Genomic DNA, 24,598 nt, shown 5'->3' on the forward strand with positions numbered 1-24,598 from the left:
AGATGTACAATTTTTCGTCTTCAGCAAAACATCAAGAGCTTAAACCATATTGCACATTTATTTATAAAGTCATATATTCATAAATGCGCTAAAGTCAAATACAACTCAAGAACGGAGCGGCAAATTCCGCTTAACGGATGCTCTCCAGCCAATGGCTTTCACCGATTCTCATGACCTCGGAGTTAATCCGTAATCAGTCTCCTGTCACGCTAGCATGACACGAGATTAATCTAGAATGGTGTGGGATTAACTGGGGATTAACCATGACGCCATGACAATCGGTGAAAGCCATTGGTAAGAGCGCCTTCAGGGAGGTGAACTTGCCGCTCTGTTCTTGAGTTGTATCCGACTATAGCAGCGCTCCGTTCATATAGCTCCATTAGAGCATATGCTGGACGAATGATGTGCAGCAGCGCTACCACCAGAAATCCATCGTTCTATGTGCAGGAGAAGCAAGAACACCCGTCGCGATGGAGTCCCGCAGCCTGCTCCCGTCTGTGTTGGCCATACTGCTCCTGTTCTGGCTGCGCGCAGTGGTCGTGCAGTCAGTTGCTTCCACGGGAGAAAGCACCCCGGGGGAGCTCACCTATTACGACCACGAGGAGATGACCGCCATCTTGAAGAAGGTCAGCGCCAACTACCCCAACTTCACCCGGCTATACAGCATCGGGAAGTCCGTGGAAGGTACGTGTGCATGCGAAGTACATCTGCGCTTTAAAGGGACACTGAAGGGAAGTCCAACAAATTTTAGTTCTCAGCAAAAATTTGTTCTATGGTTTTTTTCAACGCCAGAACGTTAAAAGCCCCGTTACTCGTAAAATCCGGCGCCGGCGCTGTCGAGCGAAACATCACGAGCATGCCTCTGGAAGGTTGTGTACAGAAAGCAACCTGGCTAGGAGACAGGTGGGCCGCCTAGGTCACGTGACCTTGCGGCGTCAACACAACCTGCCCACCGGAAATTGAGCGAACCGCTAACCGTGGCAGGTGGCAGTTAAATTAATTATTGGACTCTCGGGAAAAGCAACCTGACTCGCACAAGACCCACCGCTGGGAGCACCTGCCATCTCAGGGCAGTGGCGCATCGCTTAACCGCTGCACCACTGCGCCGGGAAGGGGTATGAGGACTCCCAGGGATATATTAATGTAAAGTGAAGAATGACTTTCTGCATATATGGGAATTAACCCATTAAGCTGTCGCGTCATACCGTTAAGGCGGAGCTTAAGTGTCCTAACCAATTTCTTTCGGGGGGGGGGGGATAATGCATTTAAATACATCTAAAAAGTAATTATACCACATTAGTCATTATGTTCATGTAAACTGCGAAAATGCAGTTAAATTACATTACCAAATACTGCGCACAATAAGTAATGACATCACATCACAATTACCTTAAGGAAGCAATTCTAATCACTCTTAAACTACTTTTTTCATTTTCACACACTTTTATTCCATTTGGAAACTGAATCGTTGAATACTGCGACAAAGCGAAAATGTAAAAGAGTGTTCTCTTCTCATAGCACTGCCTTTCTTTACGCATACATTCCGCTGGAATAGGCTTTGTGCAACTGTAGCAAGAAATTTCGTGTCCTTCCTTTAAAGTTTTTTTTTAATAACAACAAAGAAGTCTGAGCTGTTGACGCATCGCACTCGCCACTCGAGTTGCGGTTTTGTTTTCGTGCTCACTGATTATGTAGGCAGGCGACCCTAGCTTGCATACGTATGCAGAGAATCGTAATATTTCCGGGATTAAGGGGCTTTCCTGGCAATTTTGGAATATCAGAAGCACAAAACGCAACTATACCATTTCGCGCACCTTTGATCTGAGCCATTATATTCATCTCATTTTGCTCAAAACACACAGCAGCCAAAATAAAGCAACACACAGGACGAAACACGGCCGCTACTCACAACCGATTTGTTCAAGGAAAGATCAAAGCATCTATATGTTCGCTGGGCTGCGCAGGCGCCACCTGACCGGGGATGTTAAAAATAAGCGCACAGGAAGTTCATAGAGGTGGTGTGAAAGAAAATTTATCTCTTTATATCGTAGAGAGCAAGGGAGGTATCACTGACACACTCTTGCTCCGCTTTTCTGATGAAATAAGCATCCAATGTTTCGCGGGCGGTTTTTTGCCCACTTCTGCCTATAGGATTCTTACGCAACCGAAACGCGGTGTACAATCTGTGCAGGCAATGCAGCGGCCCACAAGGTGGGTGTGTTCATTATCAGCAAGATCTTTTTTTTTTGCTTGCTCCAGGGGTCGGTCACCCACACATCGTCCCATCTGGCCGATGTGAGATCTACCTCAGGACAGGGGGATCTCGTGCACGGCGATGGTGGCACAGTCGACAAAACGCTCTTCGTGCTGCATCTTACAGCACTGCTCTCTATTCTCGCGAGTGATGCGACTGCTCAGCTGAGCAAGCGTCTTGGGGGCTGGAAAGAGAGTCGGAGCGTTAAACCGATTAGCCACCTTCTTCAAGTTGTGGAAGACCTTGTGCATGTATGGAACCCCTTCCGGCCTCTCTTTTGTTGTTGTTGCCTTCCTGACATGGCCTCTGTTTTCCAGCCGTGGTATTCGCATGCATTCATGCCTTCATTTTCCTCAAAAGCATTTCAGCCACAGCCACCACGACTGACCCAGGGAAGCAAGCCGAAATCAGCCTCTGTAACTGATGATCAAAACTTGCTTGCTTTTCATGGGCACACAATCTCCGAAAACAATTAAGAACGACTATCATCATCATCACCCTGACCACACCCACTGCAGGGCAAATGCCTCTCCCATGTCTCTCCAGTTAACCCTGTCCTTTGCCAGCTGCGCCCACCCTATGCCTGCAAACTTCCTATTTTCATCCGCCCACCTAACCTTCTGCCGCCCCCTGTTACGCCTGCCTTCTCTTGGAATCCGCTCTGTTACCCTTAAGGACCAGCGGTTATCTTGCCTTCGCATTGCATCCTCTTAACTTCGGCTAGGATGTCATTAACACGCGTTTGTTCCCTCTCCCACTCTGCCCGCTTCCGGTCTCTTAACGTTACACCTATCATTTTCATTTCCATTGCTCGCTGCGTTGTCCTTACTTTAGAGCCCTTTTCGTTAGCCTCCACGTTTCTGCATACACTAAAGAGTGAATTATAGCATTTTATTCAACTCGGCAAAGGGCTAACTTTTACCCATGAGCTTGCACGAGGAAGGAAAGCTTCTGTTTTTAGACTTACGTATAGAACTGAACGAAAGGCATGTGTGCAAAGCGTATGGCCCTCATGCAAAAAAAAATAATAATAAAGAGCTCTTGCCTTACGATTCAGACCCTTCAAAAGTAGTAAAGAGAGGCATAGCAACACTGGTCTTGGAATCCGCGCTTCTGAGACCGTGTGTCTGTGAAATAGAAGCAGGTTTTGATCGCCAATTGGAGGGGCTGTTTTCAGCTGGCTTCTATAGGCAATACAAATCCTATAGACAGTCTACAGACAGTCTATGGCCATACACATTTAGTAGACTTTTCTTTATAGACAGTCTGTAGACTATGAGTAGACCGAAAAAATATCTATATGAAAGCAATAGAGTCTATAAGAGGTCTATAGACTGTCTTTAAACCATTTTTATAAGGGCGCGCATGCGAATACCACGGATGGAAAAAAGAGGCCGTAAGTGGTTCCATACATGCCCAAGGTCTCTGCGACAATTCTCCAAGGCAGCAGGCGTGAAGGACACACCGCAGGCGCCTTCTCAGCGGCACCCAGATGCACGGGGGAAAAAGTGAAAGGAAAAGGTAATAAGCGCTCCCCCGCTTTTCAAGGAGAGGAGCCAGTCTTGAGTCCCGCCAGCAACGTGTACTGTCGGTCTATGGGGCGCCTCTTCCCGCGCCCTCCTCAGGTCACGTCGGTGACCCTTTTTCTGCATTCGCTTCCAAGCTCGCCCCCTTCTCAATACTATAACAGTCTGCCGCAACTTGAAGAAGGTGGCTAATCGGTTTAATGCTCCGACTGTCTTTACAGCCCCCAAGACGCTTGCTCGGCTGAGCAGTCGCATCACTCGCGAGAATAGAGAGCAGTGCTGTAAGATGCAGCATGAAGCGAGTTTTGTCGACTGTGCCAGCATCGCCGTGCACGAGATCCCCCTGTCCTGAGGTAGAGCTCACATCGGCCAGATGGGACGATGTGTGGGTGACCGACCCCGGGAGCAAGCAAAAAAAAAAAAGATCTTGCTGATAATGAACACACCCACTTGTGGGCCGCTGCGTTGCCTGCACAGATTGTACACCGCGTTTCGGTTGCGTAAGAATCCTATAGGCAGAAGTGGGCAAAAAACCGCCCGCGAAAAATTTGATGCTTATTTCATCAGAAAAGCGGAGCAAAAGTGTGTCAGTGATACCTCCCTTGCCTCTCTACGATATAAAGAGATAAATTTTCTTTCACACCTGCTCTATGAACTTCCTGTGCGCTCATTTTTAATATTCCTTGTCAGGCGGCGCCTGCGCAGGTCAGCAAACATATAGATGCTTTGATCTTTCCTTGAATAAATGAGTTGTGAGTAGCGCCCGTGTTTCGTCCTGTGTGTTGCTTTCTTTTGGCTGGTGTGTGTTTTGAGCTAAATGAGATGAATATAATGCCTGAAAACGAACTAGCCCATCAGTCGACTTTTCTTAGCTCAGAGTTTTATTAAAGGTGCCATGCTTCATCAAAAGGCTGCAAAAGTTTGAGGTAGGAGTTTTAACATTTTTATCCGAAGCCAAATTGCCTTGAAATACCCTTGAAGTGCAGCAAAATTCTGATTTGCATTAGCCAGGCTTATAGAAGCCACGCGAAGACCCGAACTTATTCACGGTTTGATTTATTAACAAAGCGACGAGCAAAAACGTGGTTCCAAAGTATTTACCGATGTTGTGCCATTATTGTAACCAAAATGTAATCTCATGCACTCATTTTGAAGTCAGATTTCTGGCCGTTACTTTTTATACTTTATAATATCCGGTAATGCTAACTTAACGAAACATGGTCTAAATTAGTAAATTATTTTGTAGTTTAAAACAAAGTACTACAATGCATTATTCTTGATCTAGAATTACCACGTACTAAAGTTCTTTTAAAAAAAATCGGGTATGGTGTTTGTTTTTAAATCTGTAAAAGTTCGCCATTTTTCAAAAAAATAAAATTCCACAAGATTTACACATTTATATAGAAAAACACTTCTCTTCTTGAAGCACGAATTTTCCTTGACCGTAGTACAAAGAAACGGTATATAGTGAGGAAAAATTTCAGTGTAAAGTCCATACCCGTTCTTGTTCTGTTATAGCCCTGAAAAGTGCTGTTCTTAGCCCGCTTAACTTTTTGAGCTAAGTTTGCGAATTTTTCACTGCCAAGTTCCTAGATTCAAAAATTATTTTGGCACTCCTTCTCACAAATAAGCTATCAGATAAGTGCGGAATAAATATTCAGGTTTCACAAAATCCTATTTTTCTCCTGCTGGAAACCAAACATGCGATTTCGCGAAACTGCAAAAGCGAAGTTTTCTACCATTTTTGATATATGACTTTTTTTCCGAAACAAACTGCAGCGTTTCTTGCAAAACTAAGCCTCATTCCTTTGTATCGACACATTGCTTTATCAAATATAAAAATTTAATTGAAAACAAATATAAATATGTTCTATAGACACCCTATAGACTCTTTATAGACGCTATATTGCCTTCCTATCGATATTTCTTTCTGTCTACTCATAGTCTATAGGCTGTCAATAGACAGAAGTCTACTGAAAGGGTATGACCATAAATCTTTAGATTGTCTATAAACTGTCTAAATGATTTGTGTTCACTGTGCACTATTCTAGGATTTGTCTATACACTTTATAGAACGAAGTTTATGGACGGTCTATATACTGTCTAAAGAAATTTTTGTAAGGCCTCGATTACCGTCCTTAACGCAACCATTAAACGGGTTTGTAAATCTAAGAGGGGCAAATAGAGGCCCCAACGTCAGAAATAGGCCCTTAGAGCGACTATGCCTGCTAGGGAGCTATTTCCGCTAGTTCGCTGGTTCGCACTCACAGTTAACAACGGGACGGCACGAACGCGAAGAAGATATAAATTTGCGCAAAGTCCGCCGCCTAATACTACTGAGCTCTCAATATGAGCACAGAATCAAAAGATATTCGCTGTTCTTACTCCTGTTTCACATCGAGTATGCCGGGATCGAATAGTAAATTTCCGTGAACGAGCAGAGTGCTTAACTTCAGCAGTTATAGCGTGCCGCGGCAAGTTTAGTTTGAACTTGTCGCAGGGCGTGACCTGTGGGTTCTCCTCGTCACCAAGGACCCAGACGAGGAGCCTCTGCTCAAGCCCAACGTTAAATACGTGGCCAACATGCATGGTGACGAGGTAAGTCCATTTGCACATTCCCTTTCCGCTGTTGCGTTGCATTCCAATGTGGCACTGTACTTCACCCACTGCGGACACCTCTGTCGCGCGGCATAACCCACGACACGAGTCTCTGTCTTACGACAAGAACGCTTGTCGCGCGACATTAACACTACAGAAATTTCTGTCGTGCTTGGTGATCGGGTCATTCAATTTAACCGTTCCCAGAGTAAGAACCGGGGAACGAAACAAAGCTGTGACAACGTGGTCAAGTTACATAGAATTGTAACAACGTTGCAGAGATTTCTCTAGCAGTTCACGTAACTGAAGGCAGGATAACTTCATTCTCACGAGTGAGTGAAGGACGCGTGACGTCAAACAGTTAAGAATTCGTGTTAGCCTCCAACTTGATCTGTATTGCTGGGATGAAAGAGGATGAAAACTATGCTCCGGTTCCTTTTACCGAGCTGCGATGAGGCCTTCCTTCCTTCCTTCCTTCCTTCCTTCCTTCCTTCCTTCCTTCCTTCCTTCCTTCCTTCCTTCCTTCCTTCCTTCCTTCCTTCCTTCCTTCCTTCCTTCCTTCCTTCCTTCCTTCCTTCCTTCCTTCCTTCCTTCCTTCCTTCCTTCCTTCCTTCCTTCCTTCCTTCCTTCCTTCCTTCCTTCCTTCCTTCCTTCCTTCCTTCCTTCCTTCCTTCCTTCCTTCCTTCCTTCCTTCCTTCCTTCCTTCCTTCCTTCCTTCCTTCCTTCCTTCCTTCCTTCCTTCCTTCCTTCCTTCCTTCCTTCCTTCCTTCCTTCCTTCCTTCCTTCCTTCCTTCCTTCCTTCCTTCCTTCCTTCCTTCCTTCCTTCCTTCCTTCCTTCCTTCCTTCCTTCCTTCCTTCCTTCCTTCCTTCCTTCCTTCCTTCCTTCCTTCCTTCCTTCCTTCCTTCCTTCCTTCCTTCCTTCCTTCCTTCCTTCCTTCCTTCCTTCCTTCCTTCCTTCCTTCCTTCCTTCCTTCCTTCCTTCCTTCCTTCCTTCCTTCCTTCCTTCCTTCCTTCCTTCCTTCCTTCCTTCCTTCCTTCCTTCCTTCGATGAGAACTTCGAAGGTCAGTTGGTATGCGCTTCTGAGCTTTAAAATTGATGTTCGTTTTTGTTTTCACGGGTTTCTAAGCTATATAACTTCGATAAATGCAAGGCGATGACGGTAGGGCCATGTTATTCCGAGAAAAGAGGACTTATACTGGACTTATGGCAGTCTTATGCTGTACAAACGTTTTACAGCGACAACTGTTAGGCGCCCGTCCCTGGCTTTCTCGTCGCCGTCGCCATCGGCGTAACCTGTAAACCTGGGTCTCATAAGTCTACGGGTGGCTCTGTATGGATTGGAACAGCCGCCTGCCAGTGCAGGGGTGCATCACGTGACCACTACACCAGTGCGCCAGCAAAATATCCCCAAAACTAAACGCCTAAACAGCTATCGCTGCAGCTCGCGTTACACAGTCGTAACCGTCCTGTGAGTTTTTTTTACTCTTCTAAGCGACAAAATGGCGAGGTCAGAATTCAGGTCGTACACCCGCACCGAAGAAGTGAATTTCCAGACATCCTATGGGACCATTCAACCACGGCGCATGCGTCGATTGCGCAGACGGTGGGCCGCCAGATGATGGTGTACCTGATCTCGCACCTGTTGACTCGCTACGAAGTGGACCCGTACGTGCGGCACCTGCTGGACGACACACGCATCCACATCATGCCCAGCATGAACCCCGACGGGTTCGCCATGTCCGAGGAGGGCGTCTGCAACGGCTTTCGAGGGCGGTACGTGGCTGCATTCTCAATTGTGCTTTTTTTTTTCCTTAATCACGGAAATTCCATAGCAGACGTCTACAAGTTTTCAGCTAAACTGTGGCGAGATCTCGTTCACATGAAGCTCCGCCACCAGTGAATTGGCACTTAAGAGTGGGAAACCTTTGAACCCTGTTTTCCAAGATCGACGCTCCTTCCACAGGAGCCAACATGACGAAGACGCACGAGTATTGAAGCAGCGCGAAGTGCTTCTCGAATGACAAAAAAAAATGTTGGTTTGGTTTAGGTTTCATCATCATCATCATCATCATCATAATCATCATCAGGCATTCAGTGATAGTTGCCAACTAAGGAAACATTCAGATCACGTAGGGAGGCCAAATACTACTACTACTACTACTACTACTACTACTAATACTACTACTACTAATACTACTACTGGCCGCCGCGGTGGCTTAGTGGTTATGGCGCTCGGATGCTGACCCGAAAGACGCGGGTTCGATCCCGGCCTCAGCTGTCGAATTTCGATGGAGGCGAAATTCTAGAGGCCCGCGTACTGTGCGATGTCGGTGCACGTTAAAGAATCCCAGGTGGTCGAAATTTCCGGAGTCCTTCACTACGGCGTCCCTGATGTCCTAATTCACTTTGGGACGTTAAACCACATAAACTAAACCTAAACCAACATTGTGGTTACCATGCTGTCTTAGATCTCAGAAATGACTGCATCCGCAAACTGCCAATGAACCCGTCGCTAATTTTTAGAACTTCATTGAAGTATACGGGCTCCTACATAAACTGCGCTTTAGAACGAACTTGGAGCTTGATTCTGAGCTCACACTGTCTCAAATCACGCGTCTTTAACGATGCCTCCACCAGCGCAAGTTCCTTCCCTTGTTAACCTTCAGCGCGGCGCTTACTGGAATGCAGCGAGAACGCCCGCGGCCTGGACCTGAACCGAAACTTCCCGAACCGCTACAACACACAGGAGGACGAGGAGCAACCGGAGACCGAGGCAGTGAGGCGGTGGAGTAAACAGATTCCCTTCGTGCTGGCTGCGAATCTCCACGGGGGCGTGGTGGTAGCCAGCTACCCCTACGATAGCATGCCCTTCGTCGGTACGCACTCAGCAATGCATCGTTCGCGCTTTGCACGGTTGGCTCTTTCAGGTTCCGGGAAGATGCCTTGTATGACCGGCGCCTGTCACACCGATGAGTCGATGACATTGTTTAAAGTCTGTGTGTATGTGGCCGGGGGGGTGGGGGAGTTCGCAAGACGCTATAGTCGAATACAACTCAAGAACGAAGCACTTTTCCCCGACAAAGGACCCCCTTCCAGCCAATGGCGTCGGCCGATTCTCATTAGGCTGATAGCGGGACAATGCACGCCGCGGCGTAACAATACATGCAATGCTGGGAGGAGCCTATCCTCGACCATGAAGGCAGTGGACTATAGCATTTCATCTGCCACTCCCTGCATTGTCACGCTAGCAGGCCCATGAGAACCGGCCGACGCCATTGGCTGGAAGGAGGTCCTTTGTCGGCGACAGGATAGGATAGGAAAACTTTTGTAGCGATAGCTACATTACGGTAGTATTCCGAGCCTTCAGCGTGGCGGCGCCACCACGCTGTCACGTGGTGCGGAGTAGCTGCCGGCAGCGCGGCGCCGTGGCTGAACACCTGGTTGGGCACGTGACCAAGTCCCACTCAGCCCGCTGCAGCTATCGCGTCACTTCAGGTTTAACCAAAGCTAAACCACCGCCAATTTTTTCTTATTGTCCAACAGAAAGGGTGGCCAGAGGTCTACCCGCCTAGACGACGGTCGAAAGGTCTTGACTTTCGGCGGCGGCTTCGGCCAGTCGGACAGTTGTAGCTGGATCGCCGGGTCGGAGCTCAGTAGTAAGGCCTCCCATTCGTATTTCGTCGTTATGCCTCGTCCCCGTAATTTCTCTGATAGATGGCGCTAGGCGGCGATCGTTCCGCTAGGCGGCGTGCGTGCACGCACGCGTAATCGAACATGGTGGCAATCCACCCCGCTTCAAAGGTATTACATTCCGTTTCCCGAGACGACCGGAGCGTTCTTCATTGCTTTCTTCATCTATAGTAAACCACACAGCTAATGCTCGTTACTTCGTCTTCCAGACGGCGGTGGCCTTTTTTTGAAAATTGCGGGAAAACCCGCTTCGTTCTTGAGTTGTATCCGACTGTAGCAGGTGGCAAAGTGGAGATATAAAAATCCCCCTTCCCATTTTGTGCGCTAGCACTGCGTCGGTCACTAGCAAAAAAGCAGTTATGCGTCGTTGCGAAGCCTCGTGGTGTCCTCGTGAAGGAGGAAAACAGGTTTTGCGGCAGGTGCCGCCGCGTGGCAAGGACGAAACCCGTGCACGCCAGCTGCAGCCAAGTGGAACGGAGGCAGACCTATTCAGTGGAAGCTGCGGCCTTACATATCCTTACATATTGTGCTAGCGAAGCTACGTTTTTCTAGCTTACACGAGAGGCCCAAGCAGGCTTCCGCGCCGGAAAAGGTTTCCCAGACCCTTGGAGAAGCAGCCTATGTCAGCTTTAACTGGCAGTCGGACTATCTGATGCTGAAGGCAAAGAAAACGAGAGGTGCAGACGTGGATGCTCAGCTGGATCAGCTAGGTGCCCAAAGTAAATTATCTTTCTTCTTGAGCTTTGTCTATCTTTTCGCTCCGTCTCTTCAAGTGCATAACTGAAATAAAAACCGTTGGGGGGGGGGGGGGGGGGGGGGGGTTTGTCCACCGACTTCATGACCGTTGTGCCCTCCAGTGCACGATTACATGAATTCTGCTTTGCCCTAGCCGTGCCGGGCGAGTCGCCTTTTAGCAAGCGCATACGTCACTTCGTTTTTCGGCTTCCTCTCAGACTTCACATTCGTCGAACGAAAGTATTCGCTGACGCCAGACGACGACGTCTTGAGACACCTCGCCAGTGTGTACTCATCTAATCACGCCAACATGCACCTGGGGAAGGCCTGTCCTCCAGAAGGAATGCCGTCCTTTCCCAACGGCACTACTAATGGAGCTGCCTGGTACGACTTCTCAGGTACGTCCCACTCAGTAGTTCATTACATCTCCAGGGCTTTCCCTGGTGCGGTTCGCACTCATCAGGCGATTCCAGGGATTTCACTTTGAAATCTGGCAAAACTTGGGAAAAACACGCATATCCTGCAGACAAGACATGAAGAAATTTGGTTAGTGCCGACGCCTAGGGCACATTATACCGAGCAGTCTCTTTCTTGTACTGTTCCAGTATTATTAAATAAATTAAACAAAGAATTGTTTGACCCCTTTCAGCATTCAAGTGATGTTATTAAGCGATTTTTTCTTATCAAGATTACATAATATTGCACTCAGTTTAAACATATACCTGTTATTCATTTTTTTTGTTTCCCAATGACCAGTCATTTTTTTTTCTATTACCTATGTTTGGGCTGCAATGCATAGCGCTGCTTTTTTACAAAGTGTTTTGTTATTTTGTTTCAGTGTTTATTTGGAAAATTGAAAATCTCTGCCTGTGTACTGTAGCTGCCAAGTTGATAAAGGGGGAAGGATCTCTGTCAAGTTTACCAGCTTTTAGTCCTGTCTCCTTCTCTGTCCAAAAGAAAAATAAAGACTGAATGAATGAAAAAAAAAAGTTCCGCCGCGGTAGCTCAGTGCTTATGGCGCTCGGCTGCCGACCCGAAAGAAGCGGGTTCGATCCCGGCCCCGGCGGTCGAATTTCAATGAAGGCGAAATTCTAGAGGCCCGTGTGCTGTGCGATGTCAGTGCACGTTAAAGAACCCCAGGACGTCGAAATTTCCGGAGCCCTTCACTACGGAGTTCCTCATAACCTGAGTCGCTTTGGGACGTTAAACCCCCATAAACCAAACCAATCACTTTGGAGCAAACGGTCCTGACGGCGAAATGTTTTCCGTCTTCACACTGCTGTGGTTTGACTAAGTCTGTCTCGGACATCCTTGCACACAGGCAGCATGGCAGACTACAACTACATTTGGGAAGGATGCATGGACGTGACACTGGAGATCTCCTGCTGCAAGTTCCCGCCTCGCCAAGAACTCGGCCGCCTATGGGAGGAAAACAGGCAGGCACTGCTCGCTTACTTGGGCGAAGTCCACAAAGGCAAGTGCTTCTCTCGATCCCGTCCGCAGACTGCGGACACCCTGGGCGGACGCAGTGGGCACAGACTTGAGTATTCGTCTGCTGGGCGATAACGCGAGCTGTCAGAATGGGAAACACCGCTGCCGCACCTTATACACCTCCTCATTCCTGTCAAGGTGAACATCGTCTACTGTAGTTTGCGTATTCCGGAAATCCGTGATGGTTCCCGACATCAAAACACTCTCATCTCTTCTAGGAAAATATGGGCTTCGACTACGTAGTGGTTCAGAACGCATCTCCGCAAAAGCAATACGAAAAATGAGACACAGAGAAAACACTAAACAGCGCGTGTATGTTCGGAGTATTCCGTAGCGTCTATTTGCGTAAAGTGTTTCGTTCTCAGTCTCGCGTTTTGGTAGCGTGAGCTGCATTGTCCGAGGTTGGGCAGTTTCGCGTGGTTCCCGGAGAGCCGTGCTGCGCATGCGCGAGGAGCAGTGACGTCACGCGGCGCACAGCTGGCGCGCCGCCGGAGCCGCCGCCGCGCACGCATTCCAGAGGAGTGGCGTCATAGCCGCGGCAGACGCACTGGCGCCGGCGCGTGCCCAGCTGTGCGCCTCCGTTGCGCAGTAGCGAAGTCTGACGCTGCGCCGGAGCCGCTTGATAGCGCCTCTCATTTTGTGCGCATGCGCAGAGGTATCAGTGGGGATATACATATAGTGGGGCGTTTGCCAGTGTGGTATAGCCATGGAGAAGGAGAGCGAAATTGCTGCTCAGCGGCTCAGCGTAGCTCACGCTACGTATATCCTGGCATAGCCGAGCTAAGCCACTGCTAATTTTTCTGCGGGGTTTTTGTCATTACAGCGACATCAGCTGAATAAGTTTAACCCGTCTTTCATTCGTAAGAGTGGTTGGGGAAAGTCACGTGAACTCACACCGAACAAATTTTCCGCAAGATCGGCGTATACAATTTTCCGACTATGCTGCTTTTCTTACGTCCTGCAGCTGGAGGCTTTAAGCTCTTCGTTTCTTTTTTTGTTTTTTTTACTAAATGACTTCTGTGGGCAGCTGGCGGCGCAAACGTTTCGATCAAAGCTGCGTGACTTTTCGTAAACGCAGTCAATGTCGAATCGTTTGGCGTACAGCATAAACATCAGTTGGTAGATCCTGGGGTCATATTCTATAAGCTGTCCATTTTTCCCTTGTTCATTTCGCGTCCATTCAGTCTACTGTCAGTGGTCACTCAGATGTACTCGCGGCTTTCAAGCGTCTGTGGCAAGCGACCCGGTCATTGGGTGGCTGGCGACCATTGGCTGCCATTGGCTGCGATATGCAGCCAATGGTGAGGTCCGGTCGCCAGCCACCCAATGACCCCTGGAGCTTTCGTGCCCTTTGTGCTTTATATAACGGTACGAGCGGCAAAGCAGAAAAGTATTGGAAATTACGACGATGCACATGTCTAGTCAGAGCAGTCAAGACAGTTCCTGAAGAGATTGCATACCGTATTTGCTCGCGTAATGAACGCTCTCGCATAACGAACGTGTCTCTTACTTGGGCTATCAGAAACTACTTTTTTTTTCCCTCGCTTAGTACGAATGCTAGCAGGCGTCCATTTTTGAACGCCGGAAGAAGTACGCAGTATTGTAAAGCACCACCTTTGAAATTTCATGACAACTACTGTTGTAACCGAGAGCGATGAGGCAGAGCCAGCGTAACGCGTAACGTAGACGCTTTATTGGCACGCCCATGCCGGGCCAAGAATGCACTATACTTGCGGAACGCAGCGCTTATCTAGCGCCGAGAGACGCGCTACCCATGTGACGTCACACGCGCTTCGCACGACATCACAACTATGCTTCGCCATACAGGACGAGCAGCCAATGCGATGTTCCGCCAGCAATCCGCAAACCAGTATATACCATGCCAGGCCACGAGGCGTTTTTCTGTTCCATATGAAAAACTGCGGTCGAGCTTCGCGCTAAATGCCGGGACTTGTGCTAGAGTGAACTCTATAGCTCCTCATTTTTGCCACTTCATTTTTTCTCAATATTTTACCCCGCATAATGAAAGTGCACCCCAATATCTTTTTTTGCGTTTTCTGAGGGAAAATGCGCGCTTATTATGAGAGTATGTACAGTGCCTGATGAAAAATAATCATTTAACTTCATTTCGCAGACACCTCTAAATCATGAACCAGAGTTATAGATACTATGTCACAAAAGGAAAGCGTTATAATCGATGCATCCTTCCAGTTTTCGGGCATGTGTCCACAGCTTGTAGCGAAAACGAATAACCTAGGGATGAGATTAAAGGCAGCACAACGAGTGACATAAAGACAAAAAAGACAGGTGTAGACAAGAGATTTCAAATGAACGACACGCATTAGAGAAGTGCTACTTGATTATATCCTAAAGCGGGGTGGATATGATTTTCCTCGTGTATCCTCTTCCTAGCGGCAGCCTTGTTCTGTAACGCTTTGAGATCACAGCGGCTAGTATCTCTAAAATTGTCCGTGCATATACTTCAGCCACGACAACAGGTCTGGTGAAGAGTATTGCTGGAGCGTTTAAAGCCGGTTATGCCAATATTAGGCATTACATTCACAGGTGCGCACATAATGGTCTTTCCCTTGGCAAGTGCAACGTGAGAAAAGAGTCAGGCAACATGGTTGTTGTTGTTGCCTCAGGTACGATGGAGACATGGTGAGGTTAGAGAATTCGAAGCGATATATAGTGGGCACAGATTCCGCAGAGTAGATTTATGTAACGGAGATTACAAAAACATTTGTCTCCACGTGATCTTACTCCGACTGTTGATAAGAACTTCGATAATGGTCAGGCAATGGAGACATGGGAGAGGCCTTTGCCCTGCAGTGGGTGTAGTCAGGCTGATGATGATGGTGATGATGATGATGATGGTGGTGGTGGTGGTGGTGATGATGATGATGATTATGATGATGAAGCAATTACAAAACACCCCCTCCCCCTCTCCCTTCGACCTAATCTGCGCACTGTTCTACAAAACTTGACCCTCTTTCTGCAGGCGTGCGCGGGATCGTGAAAGACGAAAACGGTAACCCTGTGGACAAAGCGACCCTGAAGGTCTCCAACCGTAGAGCCAGTTTTAAGACGTCGTCCAGGGGAGAGTACTGGAGGATCCTCAGGCCGGGAACGTACACTCTGAAGGTGAGATTACATTCCAGGAAACGCCATCCGTGTTTCGGCTGTGAGAACAACTGAACCTGAGGGGTTTCCGGGCTTGTCAAGTGGCGGCGAGAACTCGCAACTTTCAGCCCCCACAATGCCGCCTAATGCCGTTCGCCTTCACTGCGCCGCGCTCACGCACACTATAAAGCGATCGATATCTATTATGCATTTGTTCTGCGAGCGTTTATCGCAACCGTTCCATGACATCGAGATTCTTCCTGGTGTTATCTGTAAACCCCCGTGTTCCTGTTGTTCAAGTGCAACTTCGTGTCCTCTACACAAGTGTTTCGCAAAAAGAGGCCATTGGTATCGCATAGATTACGCGTGAATAATGCGTGTAGCGTAGTCTAATCAAAGGTGCGAACAGTGATGCCGCATACGTCACGACCAATCAGAGCCACGCGTCGAGGGGCACAGAAGCCTCCGCCTCCTCTACGTCATTATGTTTCAGCAAAAAAGAATGCCCTCAAGAGCAAATCGCTGAGCAAAGCGACATCGCTTTGAGGCTGTTCGTTATCGCCGTGACACTGAGGCGTCTGAAGCTGGCAGTGACGGTTGTCTAAGCGGTAAGCACCCTAATGACCCGATAATGAAATCTCGTAATAATAATAATAATAATAATTGGTTTTGGGGAAAGGAAATGGTGCAGTATCTGCCTCATATTTCGTTGGACACCTGAACCGCGCCGTAAGGGAATGGATAAAGGAGGGGGTGAAAGAAGAAATCTCGTAATATAAAAGCTATTCTCACCGGCAGGCTGAACACATCAAAGGATCAAAAACAGCCTGAAGGAATGACAGGTCCCAGTTTTCCAGGAACGGTTGACTGTGTACATGTGGTTTAGGAGGTCGTGCAAGCGCTTCCTATAGAGCAGAAACGATAAGGCTGGAAGGACTCACGAGACTGGAATGACCTTCAAATTTATTCGACGAATCCGCCCGCTTCAGAGCTGCCATTTCAGATGCAGACTCAACCACATGTAACCAAGTCCAGTGGTTCCCAAACAACCACCGAACACACACTCAGCCCCCTGTAATTATCCGTAACATTCAAACAGCAAAAAGACAAAGCAATCACGGGCGCGTCGTAAAGAGCGATATGACCACTAAATAGTGCGATCGCGTTTCCTTGGCTGGTCATCAGATGCGTTATTCAGGCAGCACTCGGTCATTCATGTGCATGCACTATCGGCTGAAGCCGGTAGTGGTGCGACATTTTACAGTGTGTTAGAAACGCAGAGAGTAGGAGGAGGAATGCGCCGCAGACAAGGAAGCGGTAACGTCGCAGCAAGACATTTCAAGGCCCTCTTCGTGAAATTGCTGCTCCACAACATCCATCAGCGCCGTGCATAGCGAAGGCCTTCCTATATACACTTCAGCACAGCATTCGGTCTGCGTGTTCCTACACCGACGTTAGTCAGCCCGCAGCTTATGACGAAAGGTGGTTCGGGATGCCGTGAAGCCTTGTGGTTCCCACAAGCAACCAAACTATCCGCACGAAATAAGCCTAAACACTATCATTCCAGCGAGTTATACACGCTGTTTCACCTAAGACTTTAGACATTTTTTTTCGAAATAGCCTTTTGAGTTGGAAGAGTTATTTTCGCCATAGCATTGTCAGCCATGTAATACATCAGAATAAAGCTAACACGTGGTAACTAACAGGTTGGTTAACTAGTATTTAAAAGTTAACTTTTTAACTATTACTGGTAGGCTCCTTAATTATTGAGAGACATGTAGCCCGCCGTAAGTAATATCAGTATCAGTTTCTAGAATTTAAAAAACGTGGTTACCCTCGGCACTGTGGCCCAACAAATTTCGGCTACATCGCGCCAAAACACATGCGCCTTCGACAGGCTTTCAGGCAAAGCAACCTCTCCAGTGCACGTAACTCGTCGAAATAGCCAAAATTTGTTGGGCCACAGCACCGAGGGTAAGAGCATTTTCGAAATTATAAAAACTGATATGGATATTACTTACGCACCCGCCGCGGTAGCTCAGTGGTTAGGGCGCTCGACTACTGATCCGGAGTTCCCGGGTTCGAACCCGACCGCGGCGGCTGCGTTTTTATGGAGGAAAAACGCTAAGGCGCCCGTGTGCTGTGCGATGTCAGTGCACGTTAAAGATCCCCAGGTGGTCGAAATTATTCCGGAGCCCTCCACTACGGCACCTCCTCCTTCCCTTCTTCTTTCACTCCCTCCCTTGTCCCTTCCCTTACGGCGCGGTTCAGGTGTCCAACGATATATGAGACAGATACTGCGCCATTTCCTTTCCCCAAAAACCAATTATTAATTATTATTATTATTACTTACGGCGGGCTACATGCCTTTAAATAATTAAGGAGCCTAAGAGTAATAGTTAAAAAGTTAACTATTCAATATTAGTTGAACAGCCGGCTAGTCAGCACTTTCTAGTTGTATTCTGATGTACTACACCACTGGCAATGCTATGCCGAAAAAGCGCTCTTTTAACTCAAATAGCCTATTTTGCGCTGGAACCTGATGCAGATCATCAGCCATTTGCATCATAAACACCTCGTTTTTTTTCATATTTTATTCAGGTTTCTGCAACGGGCTTCCACGAGGCCGAGGTGAACTTCAGCGTTCCGGAGGAGCAATTCACCGTTCTCAACGTGACACTCAAGTCAAGGCGCGAAGAAGAAGAGTCGGAGCAGCTGTTGCACTGAGCCGGATCTTGGGGAAACTCAGCGTAGACAACCGCCCGCTGGGTGCGACGACAAGGTGGCGGGCACTGTGAAGCTATTTTTGGGTGTGTTTGGATGCACCTCAGTGGCATTTACAAAGCAGTGCAAACCAATAGTTCGGAATGTACCTGTGTTCATGCTTGTTCGTCATGTTGAAATGTTGAGTCGTTTGGTTACGTGTTTAATGTGTAAACGGCAACCGAGGGCAAATCATTAGTTTACCCATACGGCCTAGATTTTTCGCTTTCGAGTGACAAAGAGGCTACATTAAGTGAAAGCGGAGTTTTTATGTGGTAAAATGGGTGGATAACATCAAAAACAGGTATCACCACCATTGAGCCGTTTTCGAAGGCAAACTGCGGTGACTTGATAACAGGTTTTCTTTCGCGGATCCTTGAGGCTAGGCTAGCTATATGCCGCATCACTGTTCACTTGCAAATGGTGATCTCGGAGTTCTTTGAGATCTTGACGTCACGAGTTTAGATCGAGAGGCTGAAAATGTTTTAAATGCGATTCTCTCAGCCATAAACGCGTCTTTCGCTGCCACAAAAATATCAACACAGTCTGAAAGGGTCCTAGAAAATATTTCTACTCCTAACAAACATTCCATGGAGGTATCCTAAGTATCCCTTTAAGGCTACGAATTCAAAGGAGCGAAAATCCGTCGCTGGGGCCCGCATGGTGCTTTTTGTGTCGTTCAGAAATTGGAGCCTTTGAATACTGGCTACATTGCAGCTCTCAATACGACACCGTTTTCTGTGCGCGGGCTGAACAGCATCGATTTGAATTCGCCTACGTAATACATGACGTTGAGCAGCTCCTCCTGAGGCAACCTCAAACAACGTAGTTTTTCATCCCCTTGCCACACCGGCATATAAGCTCTGTTCATACAGTTCTTAACCTCGGCTCAGTTATCGCTCGGATTAAGAACGGGACCTTCGCCATAAAGCCAGGATGTCTCTAGCAGTGTTTCGAAATAAAAGATGGGCTATATCTGGGGGCGGACAAGGATGGATTGCGTGAACCTCTGAAGGACGCATGTATATAGCGCTGCCACCAGCCGCACAGATAGGATATTCGGCCATGAGGCAACGCAAGCGATAAATACACAATAGGGAAAGGACGAACCCTGAGTGCTTTTGGTTATGCAACACCGTCGAGAGACAAAGGAGCGTTCGAGTCCATGGCGTATTGGGATGACGACATATATTTCATACTCTACATCAAGTGCGTCTAGCGGCGGGTTCGCGTCACGTTGCCTGTGTCTATCTGTATGCCTTACGAATAAAAAGATATCACCTGATGCTTGAAGTTGGCTCTGACTCCTCTAGATTCCGCCTTCGGAAAGCTTCCTGTAACTGCACTGTTCTGTACGGAATGTTCTCCCTTGTATGTAATGCAACCAGCAGTTCAGCTGCTTCCTGAATATCCCTGTTGTCGACAAAAGTCTACCTTTATTGGCAGGTTACTGTACTTATCCGGATCTACGCCGATGAGCTGGCGAGAATCTGGACAATAAACATTACTCTCTGGCTCAAAATTATTCGCACTTCTAAGTGCGAATAATTTTGAGAGTGAGATGCAATCCAGCGATGGGTTGGGGACCCGGGGGCGTGCCCCGAATTCCTCTCCAATAATAAAGTATTTCTCTTTCTCTTCTATCTCTCTCTCTCTCTCTCCAGTGATGGGCCCCCCGCGCGAAAACCTCAACTGTCCATGAAATGCAGACTTCTGACAGGTCGCAGAATAATTTTTAACGCGACAGCTCTAGACTTAACAGCACACGATTTCGCGTCGTGCGGCTGTCACAAACGTCGTTGATTGGTGCATAGAGGTCACATGACCTTGTGACGTCGTCACAACCTTCCCACCGTGGCACTGCACGTCATGCGATTTCGCATCCTGCGTTAGTCAAAAAGGTCACTGATTGGTCGCAAGGGTTATGGCTTTCCAAGGTCGGGTACGTAGCCGCGGCGGGAAAAGTCAAAATTGAAAAATAGCAGGGGAGCTCGCTACTGCTAAGCAGCGAGACAAGCAGGTTGGAACAGGTTCTCCGAGGACTGCTTCGCGCATAATTACGCGCGTGTAAGATGCGATGACAGCGGCAGCATGTGTATGTGCTGAGAAAATACAGCGGCAACGGAGGCGAGAAGAAAACAGAACGTCGTAACTGACGATCTTGAAACCCTTCCCAGAAGCCTCCGTGATGGCGTTGCGGGATTCAAGGAGCGTAACGCAGGTGATGAACCTGAGCTCAGCGACTGGTGCGTGTTCCTGTCGCGTCTAATCTCCACTCACAGAGAAAAAAAAAAGGAGGGGGGGGGTGGGAGGGGGGGGGGGGGGACGTGCGCGGTGAAAGGAGCTGGTGTGCTTTGGAAAAATTTGAGCTGCCCAGCTTTAATATTTTTTTCCCCGAACGGCCGACTGCAGCCAAAGAACAAAAAATGTAATTTTAAAGTCTTCCGATGCTGCAAGGCGTGGCGCTCCAACTAACACGGTAACGGCAATCATCGGCATACCGTACTCGACTGATGCGATTCGAGAGAAAGATCATGCAGATGTCGCAGAACAGTTTTACGCTTAAGACGCCTTGCTACTTTTGTTTCACAACCAGAACATTGGGGAAAAAATAAATAATGCATTCATGGTGAAAACTTACAGCACTATAGGTCTGTTTATCCATTCAACGAACGCTTTTGCGACGTGCGCAACTGGCAAAACTTCTTGGATGCGCGGCATAAATGCTGACGCTCGTTTTAGGCGCTAACTCCTTTGTTCGTTTTAGGCGGTTATTCTTATGTTAAGTACTGTATGGATATCTTGGTAAAGCATTATGTAACATCGTGAATCTGATGGCAGGACCATATCGAAGTACTGGTCATAGTTCCCCATACCTGAAAGCGTTCGGGATTGTGTGGCGCTATAGCGCTATAGACGAGGACACAGAACTATAAGTACACAGGAAGAGCGCTAAACATCAACTACGTTCTTTACCTCACAGAAAGACACATAAATACAGGTCATCATCGCATGAGTGCGGCTGGAAACAAATCACTTATGCATGTGTGGTAACCGTTTTTCTTTTTCTTTTTGAGACAGGGCGAGTGGATGCGTGCTGAAGCAGTTATCTCCTTCAGTGCTGATAAAGAAGGCTTCGCATATCTCTCGGTGCAGCCCAGCACCTCCCCTATCGAGCACACACGTGGCTTCAAATGCTGACACGCACCCGCAACACCTGCCGTGCTTGGCTAAAAAACCGGCCCCCGCTAAAGAATCGACGGCTGCGTTGTGCTCTCGTAGTCGATCATTTAGGCAGCGTCCCGACTGCCCAACATAGCGCTTCCCGCGGGAGAGCGGAATCCCGTATATAATGCCGGTTCAGCAAGGCACATACTTGCACTCATGATCTGTCGTGCAGGCTGGCTTCTTTTTTCTCATTCACAGCTTTGCACACGCGGACAAGCTTCTCAGGAGCGGTGAACAAGACGTTCGCCCCTCACTTGCCTCCAACTTTTTTCAGCCGGTGGGATAGCTGACGCACATACGGTATGGCTGTGCGCCTCAATCTGGTGCCGCTTCTATTCCGCTCCTACAGAGCGCCCACCTGCCCTGATTTCCTTCATCAGGCCTTCCGCGACTCCCATCACTGTTTCACGTGGGAAACGGGCCTTGGCCAGCCTCACCTCTTGTGCCTGCAGACTCTCCGCGATTCTGTTGTGACAAGACTTCTCAAGAGCACCATGCGAGCAGTGTTTTGCTATCCCCCTTTTTTTTGAGCGTGGCCATACGCCCAGCAAATGTGCCCCTGACCAAAATACAAACACAGCTATAAAAACTGGAGACATCCGTTGACCGGAACTTCATGCGTGAACCTAAGATCCCGCGAACACTTGCTGAAGATCTCTAAAAACCCGCTTTACAACCTGTGGTTCCTTGCTGCCATCATCAACATTCACAAAAACAATAGAGTCATCAACGTATCTAAACCCCTTCACGACACGTTTTTCCTTTATAATGCACGCTGCAGCCAACACGCTTGTCAAATCGCGGAGAGTCTGCAGGCGCAAGAGGTAAGGCTGGCCAAGGCCCGTTTCCCTCTTGAAACAGTGATGGGAGTCGCGGAAGGCCTGATGAAGGAAATCAGGGCACGTGGCACTCTGTAGGAGCGGAATGAAAGCGGCACTCTGATTGAGGTGGACAGCCATACCGTATGTGCGTCAGCTATCCCACCGGCTGAAAAAAGTTGGAGGGAATTAAGTGAGGTGCGAACGTCTTGTTCACCGCTCCTGAGAAGCTTGTCCGCGTGTGCAAAGCTGTGAATGAGAAAAAAGAAGCCAGCCTGCACGACAGATCATGAGTGCAAGTATGTGCCTTGCAGAACCGGCATTATATACCGGATTCCGCTCTCCAGCGGGAAGCGCTATGTTGGGCAGTCGGGACGCTGCCTAAATGATCGACTACGAGAGCACAACGCAGCCGTCGATTCTTTAGCGGGGGGCGGCTTTTTATCCAAGCACGGCAGGCGTTGCGGGTGCGTGTCAGCATTTGAAGTCACGTGTGTGCCCGGTAGGGGAGGTGCTGGGCTGCACCGAGAGATATGCGAAGCCTACTGTATCAGCACTGAAGGAGATAACTGCTTCAGCACGCCTCCACTCGCCCTGTCTCAAAATGAAAAGCGGTATCTGGAAAACAGTTTACCACGTGGGCATAAGTGATTATTTGTTCACAGCCACACTCATGCAGTGGCGTAGCCAGAAATTCTGTTCGGGGGGGAGGGGGCAAGGCTCATGTTGCAGGGTGGCCTCCTCGTAGAATTTGTGCAGGAATCAAACGCAAGAATAATAACTGCATTGCCATTGACAATGCCATTGTGTATGAGATAGCGCTACGCCCTGTCTAGACGAGTGAAATATGTATTCTTTAAATAAAAGAATGTATTCGTATGTCTTAAAAATCGTGGCAGACATAACTGATACCAATGGTTCCATGTTTCCGCGTATTTAATTAGTAAAGAAAATATCACACGAAGTCTAAAACTATATCAGTCCGAAACCAGCAAAGCAGCGCTTGGCGCTGATGTGATAAACGTAAAGGACATGGAATGAGCAAGCAGAGGAAAAACATTTTAATGATTTTTTGTCGTTCAAGAACATTTAGATTTTGTACATACTTAACGGCCAGGGAAAAATCTCAATGACGCTGTCCCTCGTTCCAGTGTACTGCGCAACAGCAGCTGTCACCGGTCATGTATTGCGAGTAATTGCACCCAAATTTTATTCGCAACAGCGAGCACATGTATAAAAGAGGAGTTCTGCAAAGTATACATTAGAAGTGCAAATTTAAAATGGATTACTAGAAATGAGAAGATACAACTTGATAAAGGACAACAAAGTGCCACAGGAAACAAAGTTACTGTATGTATGCACAAAACATCGCAAAAAGATTTTTAAATACACGTATGTATCCATTAAATCTACGTATGTAAGTAAACTTCACTGTATACAATGCGTCAAACAGTTCAAATAAACATCTTACGCAATCGCAGATAGTAAACTTTACACACGGAAAGACAGACGATCCAGGCAAGAACAAAACTATGACAGCAGAAGTCGCGATATGTACTTGGGCCATGCATGCTGCGGTCGCGACAGCACCATATGTTCAGAATAATAGAGGAACAATGTAGATATCAATACGGAAGTATGTGTTTTTTAACCGCCTGCACGGCGACAATTATTCTGCACCCATGATTACAGAAGGGTATTCCTTTGATTCGAAGAAAAAGTAAAAGCAGGTAGATAAAAAGGAAAGAAAAGGACAATCGAAAGCCACGAATGATGCCGCAAGTTGAAATAACCAATATGTGTAGGTTGGGAAACACCGCGTGAGCAGGGCTTTCAATGGGCAAGGTCAATCAAAATCGGTTATTGATGCCCTCAAAATTTTAGTATTCGCATGGTAATTCTGATCATGATGCTAACTGTTACAATGAACGGCACAAATTTCTGCGGTATGGACAGTCATACATTTTCGTAATTGCCCGTTTATGCCCGTAATTGCTCGTTCGCGCCAGGATGTCTTTTATAGTCTGAAAAAGGCATTGTAGGTGACAGAATCCAGAATGACTTCCTGCGCCGGTGGTTGTTTTGGTCAGCGGTGCGTGACAGTTTAGGGGGGGGGGGGGGGGCTGAAGCCCCATAGCCCCCCCCCCCCCCCCCCTGGCTACGCCCCTGCACTCATGTGATCATGACCTGTATTTATGTGTCTTTCTGTGAGGTAAAGAACGTAGTTGATGTTAAGCGCTTGTCCTGTGTACTTAAATTTCTGTGTCCTCGTCTATAGCGCTAGTCTTTTCTAATTAATAATGTACAACCAATTAACCCAGCATTCAGCCTTGACTACAACAAAATTTACGTCGTGCCTTTTACCTGCTGG

General features: G+C 47.8%; 1 protein-coding gene across 1 annotated transcript; it reads left to right on the plus strand.

The window, feature by feature from the left end:
- Positions 1–450: 450 nt before the first annotated feature.
- Positions 451–19,474, plus strand: LOC144121240 (carboxypeptidase M-like). The gene is made up of 8 exons (XM_077654351.1): positions 451–684; positions 6,281–6,378; positions 7,980–8,152; positions 9,068–9,255; positions 11,023–11,202; positions 12,126–12,278; positions 15,297–15,439; positions 18,020–19,474. Exons 1-8 carry the CDS (start codon positions 471–473, stop codon positions 18,143–18,145), a joined length of 1,275 nt encoding a protein of 424 aa, XP_077510477.1. The 5' UTR covers positions 451–470; the 3' UTR covers positions 18,146–19,474.
- Positions 19,475–24,598: the final 5,124 nt, after the last annotated feature.

This window comes from Amblyomma americanum, chromosome 2, assembly GCF_052857255.1.
Source record: "Amblyomma americanum isolate KBUSLIRL-KWMA chromosome 2, ASM5285725v1, whole genome shotgun sequence".
Lineage (NCBI taxonomy): Eukaryota > Metazoa > Arthropoda > Arachnida > Ixodida > Ixodidae > Amblyomma > Amblyomma americanum.